General features: G+C 39.4%; 1 protein-coding gene across 2 annotated transcripts; it reads left to right on the top strand.

Annotated features, from left to right (window-relative positions):
• The first annotated feature begins 506 nt into the window (after window positions 1–506).
• LOC134070576 (uncharacterized) lies at window positions 507–4,491 on the top strand. Of its 2 annotated transcripts, none has more exons than XM_062526965.1 (5): window positions 507–992; window positions 2,751–2,816; window positions 3,386–3,511; window positions 3,990–4,055; window positions 4,338–4,491. In XM_062526965.1, the coding sequence occupies exons 1-5, from the start codon at window positions 656–658 to the stop codon at window positions 4,421–4,423; spliced, it is 681 nt and encodes a 226-aa protein (XP_062382949.1). In that variant the 5' UTR covers window positions 507–655; the 3' UTR covers window positions 4,424–4,491. The 2 variants fall into 2 exon arrangements, with proteins under 2 accessions (XP_062382949.1, XP_062382950.1); XM_062526966.1 differs by having other exon boundaries at window positions 3,386–3,515.
• The last annotated feature ends 3,694 nt before the right edge of the window (window positions 4,492–8,185 follow it).

Here is an 8,185-nt window from a genome sequence, read left to right as displayed (position 1 = left end):
GTACAAGTAAAGTCGGGGAGGTAGGCCTAGGCTATTCACTAGCCTAGGCTACGTGAGAGACTGAGTTGTCAAATAGTGCAAAACTGCAATAGATCATAATTAAAAGATTCAGAGTATGTCTAGAGCACTGATCAAGAGCTTCTTTATAGATCAGTGGCCTAGAGACATGTCTCTACACGGAAGAGAGGGGCAGAAAAAACTCTAGGCTATTACACAGACAGGACTCAAGAGAACTTCCCATAACAATTGCCTGCCTCTGAATATTATCCGATTCCCTTTCTTTTGTTTCTACATGATCTAGAGACACTGTCATCTGAGGCAAAGTGGAAAACGGGCCTGTGGGCAGACCATGGGGCAGACCAAACAAAATGTATGTGGATACGCGACATGTTTTTGCGCGCAAGACAAAGATTCTAGAATCTTTGATGCAAGATGCGATTAAGGAGGAACGCATGGAACGCGCTTGGAAGTAACTATGGATACAGGTGAAATCGAAATGTATACATTTGCAATATTTGTTACAGTATCCTAGGCCAGAGAGGGATGAAGCAGCGCTCTATGATCTTGGATTGAAGCCACAGGACCACACGGAGGAGTTAGGTCAATAATCTTGTCTAAGGCTGACCCGAGGCATCTCAAAGAGTCTAAATATAAAATGGATCTTCTCAGTTGTTTCGGCTGTTGCGCATGGACGGAGGAAAATGATGAGACCAATGAGTTCGGCATACTGGATGGAGCAGGAGACATCAGGGGCAATTTCAGTGAGTTAGTGCTAGGATCGAATCGTAGGCCTACGCCAAGACATGTAACCGGATCGGTCAGTGTGTGTGGATGTGACCAAACGGGATATGAGGTGGACGTGATCGACTGGGAGGAAACCCAAAGTGAGAGGAGCTTTCAAAACAAATTGGCCCTGGCTAGACAAGGAGTCATTGCTTTACGTTCTCAGTCTGCGGAAGAAAAAACAACAGATGATGTTTCATCCACAAAGAGTGAGTTGCTTTGTCCCTAATTATTTTTTTTGTAGAAAAGCCTATGGTTACTATGTCAAATGTGCATTAACGTTGCAGTCTGCACCAGTAGGCATACAGTGCCTATAGAAAGTTATCATACCCTTTTGAAATAGTTATTTTTTTTTGTCTTACAGCCTGAAATCAAAACCCATTTTAAAAAAAATCTTTTCCAGTTTTATTTACAAATGTAGCTGTACAACATCAAAATAATGAAAAAAAAGTCAACAGTTCTGAAAATTAATAAAAAATTAAAAACTAGAATAACAGGGTTGGAAAAGTCATCATACCCCTGACTTATTACTTTGTAAAGCTTCCTTTTGCTTTCATTACAGCCATCAATCTGTTTGGATATGTCTATTACAGCTTTGCACACCTAGATAGGGGAATATTTGCCCAATTTTCCGTGCAGAAATGTTAAAATTTCGTCAAATTCTGTAGGGAATGGCCATGGACTGCTCTCTTCAAGTCAATCCACATATTTTCTATAGGATTTAAGTCAGGGCTCTGACTTTGCCACTCAAGGATATTCACCATCCTATCCTTAAGCCACTGCTTTGTTCTTTTGGCAGTATGTTTAGGATTTTTGTCGTGTTGGAAGGCGAATGACCTCCCCATCCTCAGCTGTTTAGGAGAGGGACGCAAGTTTTCCTCAAGAATTTTGGTGTACTTGGCAGCATCCATTTTCCCTTCTATCCTGACCAATTGCCCAGTCCCCGCTGAAGAGAAACATCCCCAAAACATAATGTTGCCCCCACCATGCTTCAAAGTAGGTATGGTGTGTTTTGGGTGTGTTTGGGTGTGTATACTGTGTTTGGTTAGCGCCTGGAGCTCAGTCCAAAAACTTCAATCTTAGTCTCCAAAAAGTTCGATCTTAGTCTCATCTGACCATATAAGCGTTTTCCACATGGTAGCAGAATATTCCAGATGTGTTTTTGCACTGAACTCCAAGCGCAATGTTTGGCGAAAACCAACACAGTACACCACCCAAAACACACCATACCTAGTGTGAAGCATGGTGGGGGCAACATTATGTTGTGGGGATGTTTCTTTTCAGCGGGAACTGGGCAATTGGTCAGGATAGAAGGGAAAATGGATGCTGCCAAGTACACCCACATTCTTAAGGAAAACCTGCGTCCCTCTCCTAGACAGCTGAGGATGGGGAGGTCATTCGCCTTCCAATACGACAATAATCCTAAACATACTGCCAAAAGAACAAAACAGTGGCTTAAGGATAGGATGGTGAATATCCTTGAGTGGCAAAGTCAGAGCCCTGACTTAAATCTTATAGAAAATATGTATGATTGACTTGAAGAGAGCAGTCCATCGCCATTCCCTACAGAATTTGACTAAATTTGAACATTTCTGTACGGAAAATTGGGCAAATATTCCACTATCTAGGTGTGCAAAGCTATAATAGAGACATGTCCAAACAGATTGATGGCTGTAATGAAAGCAAAAGGAAGTTTTACAAAGTATTTAGTCAGGGGTATGATGACTTTTCCAACCCTGTTATTCTAGTTTTTCATTTTTTATTAATTTTCAGAACTGTTTACTTTTTTTTCATTATTTTGATGTTGTACAGCTAAATTTGTTAATAAAACTGGAAAAGATTTTTTTTAAAGTGGGTTTTGATTTCAGGCTGTAAGACAAAAAAAGTAACTATTTCAAAAGGGTATGATGACTTTCTATAGGCACTGTATGTGGCCTATTTAGCCTACCTTCTATGTACTTCAACAGTTCGACAGCAGCTGGCCAACATAGACAAAGTGGAAGACATGATAAACGGTCAGATTAAGAAAGCAGGTGAGTATCAGTCTTGTCATTAGCATAGGCCTAGGCTACTAAAGATAGAATAAGCCGTTATATTAACGTAATTTATGCTTTTCCTGTATTTGCTTTCCTAGTTGATCTCATGAACACACTTTTTTGTAGGTCAGGATTTTTAAAGTTAGGTCTTTAGAGTTTATGGCTTGCATGAAGGCACTATCTGGTGCCCCCACTTTGTTTCCAGTTTTCAGAGACCGTTCTTTAAAAAAAAAAAAAAAATGTTTACAGTGTGTCTACTCACGAAATGGGATGGTGAAATAGTGGATGGTGAGGAGATGATTGCTGAATGTGAAAATAAAATGTGATGAGCTTGAAAATCGCTGACTGCATCTTTAAAGGGCTCCAGGCTACCCCATTTGTGAATACCTACTGTACTTACAAGTTGCAAAAGGTCATAGATGGATATTTCATTAAAGGCCATTGACAAGTCATGAGATATTTGCGATATCAAAGAAAATGGGTGAGAAGAACTCTGGATGTTCCCTTTCAAATGCCACTGACCGTTAGCTTGACTTGTTACTCTCCCCTTTTCTCTCTGTCGGTAGCTGTTATGCGTGAACAAATGCAGCTAACGAAGGCCAGATTGAAGCAGTGGCAAGATCAAACACAAGAGGGTCAGAACGGTAGCAGGCCTGATGGCGCAGAGGAAACTAGGAAAGAGCACGAAACTCGTGGGTATTAAGTTATGTTAGTCTGTCCCATATTTACATCATATCCCAATGTATCTAGACTGGGTAAATATACCCAGCCCAATCTACCCTGCAGTTCAGGCTGGAAACCTGCACATTTATCTCTCTTGCTTCCTGTCCACGTTTGCTGGAACCAATCACAAACTGGCTTATCCCGGATCATTGGTCTGATTGGTTGAAGGACTATCCAAGCAGACAGAGTCATTTGAACTATGCCCATTGATCATGCCTCTTGTGCAATAGAAATACAGCGCAGACTCCCCAGACTAATATTCAATCTCAAAATATTGAGCTTAGTCTGGTGATAGCCAGGCTACAATGTATTGTCATTTTGTGCAATTTTATTTTTTCATATATAGGCCTATGTATGGAATTGCAAAATTCAACAGCTCTCTGTAAGACTAAGAATACTGCAGCCTATTAAGCCCTATGTTCCTCACATGCACTCTTGGTTTGGCAGTGAAAGAGATCGAGTGGGATCTTGATAAAATGGAAGAGAAGTTGCATGCTGACAAAAGAAGACTCGGTGAGTCATACTGTAAATCTACATGAGAAAATGTATGATCTGCAGCAGAGGCATTTTGATGTTTATGTAGATGTTAATCAAGATTTAATTAAATGTAATCATGTACATTCATAATACAACTACATTTTCTGTTAATCAAGACTTAGGCTTAATTAATACTGTTAGACTGTTAGAATGCTATGTTTTGGTGCAATCCGTCGTTGGGAACCTTCAATTAAAACTCCTAACTGGCTGTCTACACTTCTTAAAAATGTACTTAGTTTTATTCTGTGTCTCTCTTAGATGAAATGCGAGTTGAGAAACAATACCAGGCAGTGGAATTGAGTTTGGCCCAAGCACAAAGTGCATTTACCAACATTCTTACCTAGTTTCTCTTACCTTTTACCCTTTCTTTTTCAAATAAATAAGGTATTTTTTTTGCCGAGTTTCAATTGCATTGCTGTTCTCTTGAATGATCATGTACCTTTGTTACAGTGACAAGACAATTCCATTCATCAATGTGGAATGGGCTTAAAAGTATCCTGTCCACATGTTGTGTCTTAACAAAGCAGCTTCGAAGTAATTTTGATTGTAAACTAACTTGAAATAGGTGTAATTGGCATACCATGATAGAAGTACAGTGTTTTTTGTCTGGATGTGCATTGAATCAATTGCATGACCCTAGGATTGTGTTCTCTAGGGGCACCTCTTATGTTTCCAATCCAAGCAAAACTGATGAAATTCTCCTCCATAATAGAAGCAATACTGTATACAGAGATAACAGGAATCAATATTAGTATAGACAGTAAACGGTAGACATTATTATGTGCGAGTGGCATTGATAAAGGGTATTGTTACAGCTGTACCTCAGCTGTATAGGCCAAGTGCCACAGGTAAGCACAGCCTTTGACAACACTACTATCAAGTGAAGTGGGCAGTTTATGGTTGCAGTCTTCAGTATGTTCCGAAAACAAATGGGCTGTTCCATACTGCTTAGACAGTAAAACAAGAAAGAAAGAAGAATTTCATATGGGAATTCTCGAGTGAAACTGGTCTGCACAGTGCTGTTTTTAGACAGCCACCCATGTCTCACTATTATATCTGCTTTTTCTGCATTTGAGTGTGTAAAGCTGGGTTATTTTCCATATACGAGTTTATAAGAATAACCTTATTTTTCCCATACATAAGTCTATAGGAAAAATTACTTCCCCAGGCATGAGTCCTCTTGAAAGACGGGAGAGACAACCTCACAGCAGGGACACTCCTTTTGTGTTTAGGTAACTTGTTTGCATTGAAATACCCCATTGTGTGAATCGCCATTTGGCCAGGGAGGCTCTGACCATGGCGGACACACCTCCAGTTTTCTCCTGGAAAACCCATGCTGGAAACCGAAATGTATCTGTTTCATGACAAATGATAATGTATCTATGTTTGGTATCATTTTTAATGTCTCAACGCGAGAAGTAAGAGGGTCTCAGTGGTACAATTGTAAAATAAGTGTAAATATGTTTTTCTGGTGATCTAAGCGAAATTGCCAAGTTGGATGGGTAACCTCCCATCCTCCTTTTGTAATGATAAGATATACCCTGCGGTGAGCCAAGGTCTTTTACAATTGTTATAGAGTCTATATGTTAATTTCTAAGGTGGAACCCAGCCGACAAACCTCCTGTGTCTAGATGGATATTTAAGAGAAAACAAAGGTGACCCTTCAGATTTTTGCTTAACAAAATCTCCACTAGCGTGTAGCTCTGGTTAGCAGTAGACTCTGAGCTTGGTTTCCTAGGATTGAAACTTCTGCTAATAGAGTTCCACTTCTTTAGTTAATGCTACATCGGGTATGATATCTTGAACTTTATTCTAGGTTGATTGTTTAATTCTTTTGCTACTTTATTATTGTCTGTATCTTTATACCTTTATTGATTGTATTAGAAAAGATTACAAATAAATGTGATGTTAATTGGTAATCGGTAATATTCTTTTCTTGAGAGTCCGAATCGAGGCATTTGTTTAATCAGTATCTTAGCAAACGAATTCTCAGTTAAACTACGTATCTTGTGAGGGCTAGTTATACCACTAGGAGTCACTGCTCTAATTCAGTTTTCGCACCAAGCCGTGGAGGCCTCTGCGTGCTAATGCCGGCCGGCCTGATTAGCCAAACGAATAGTGGTCCCTGAACTGGTAAATCAGTAAACTTCACAGGTGCTGATAGTCAATGAACTGATACTGCTAACGATATAGGTTGGATCTCTAGTGATTAATCAAATCAGCCTTGTAGAGAGATAAAGTTTAGAAGTACTTGTTACTTGTAGACTGATATTTCATAGTCATCAACAGTGTGACTATACCTTTCATCTATGGAGTCAGATGGTCAAAAATAATTTAACTTGTTCAACACAATCTCATTGGTGCACCGGGTAAAGACAGAACACGTATAAAAGCAGGAATATTGATAAATATATTTCCTCCTTACAATGTGGTGACTTCCCTCAGGTGATTGAATATTTCTGTGAATCAGAACTTTCAAGTACGTCGCTCCGGTGCGCCGCACAATGAGACTCGAATTTCCGCTCGCAATTACCCTGGTTCAACTGTTCCTTTGGTGAGTATCTTTCCTTTTATTTTTTGAATGTTAAGATTCAGGGAAACAAGTTTGCATTCCATATAGACACATAATATAGAACGGATCGACATATCCATTTAGATCGGAGACCGTAAAAATCCGATTATGGGGGGACAAGTTTCAACAGAAAACACAAGTCAGGGACAGCTCAGTGTAGATGAGGAGTTGATGCAATCAGTCGGTTCACACGTCGAACAGACCTTAGTTCGCTTAGACGACCTAGGCGTTAAAACATATTGGAATAACGAACAACTACTACAATGGTATGCCACGGAAGGAAAACAATTACAATCAAAAGCAAAGTTCCGTGACCTATCTACCGCAATTATGTATTTGCTTAGACGCAACGACGTTAACGCAATAAAAGAGAGTCAAGAGACTCTGGATAACGTTCTAACTCTAGAAAGATATCACTGGGTGAAAAGGGTCTGAATCAGGGGATATTCATCGTGATATATTTCCTGATATGTGGAATATCAGGGAATATATTGGTTGATATGTTCCTGATATTTTTGTCCCATTTCGCATATCCGGAGCATATCAAAACTCCTGAATGGCACTGCGACGATATGCCAGATATCCTGACTTCATATACTCACCAGATATGATCCATGTTTCAAGTATTAGCTACTTATATGACCCAAGATATCTCTGGTATTTGTTGCCATATATCCCCTGATATGTCAAACATGACACCACGCATATACTGCCCAGATACTGCCAGGCAGAGCTAATTTCACAGGCATTTATGTGCATGCCTTTATTCGTTATATATTTAATAGTTTTAATTATTTAAATGAGTTATGCCCTATATGAAATAGTTTTAAATGTGGGATAGGCCTACATCACCATCACTGAGCTTATTGTTACACCCACAGCCATTCAACATTTCAATATTTCATTGATTGTATAAATTATTATTACATTATTATATTAATTTTACATAAACTTAATTACATTATTTACTTTGCACCTGCACCTGCATTATTACAACTACTAAATCCCAGTGACTTAATCTAAACATTTAAATTCATATAACAGGCAATAAAATTTGTTACATGGTCTTTATTGTATTTATCAAGAAATACTCAAATCAATATGGCTTTCTCGTCTGCAGTGGGGGTACTTGGGTAGTGACACTCGCCGCCTGTCAATGACCTGTCTCGAGTGAGAACAAGACTTCTGCTTGACCTCAGTGGTTTCAACAGTCCATGGTCTGGGCGTGAAATGTCCTTTAAAACATGTTGAGTCCTTGTCCGTACTCTTCTGGTATAGTTGTCCTGCAGGGAAGGCAGAGGTGCTCTGATGGGGATCCCTTTGGCAGTAAAGTTCAGGTGTCTGCAAAAAGAGAAACAAAGCATATATTGTACATGAATATAATTAATGTAAACTACTCAGTTTGTGTGACAAACCCACAAGAGCCTAGAAGTCAGGTGCAATAGTTAGGAATAAAGTTGGGGTACACTTAGAAATGTCCGGTGCATTTATTTTGATCAAGGGGACATCGAAGTGACCCTACACTTCCGAACAG

Source organism: Sardina pilchardus, chromosome 22 (genome assembly GCF_963854185.1).
Source record: "Sardina pilchardus chromosome 22, fSarPil1.1, whole genome shotgun sequence".
In the NCBI taxonomy this organism is placed as follows: domain Eukaryota; kingdom Metazoa; phylum Chordata; class Actinopteri; order Clupeiformes; family Clupeidae; genus Sardina; species Sardina pilchardus.
Note: the sequence above shows the minus strand (reverse complement) of the source record. Positions and strands in the feature narration are given on the sequence as shown.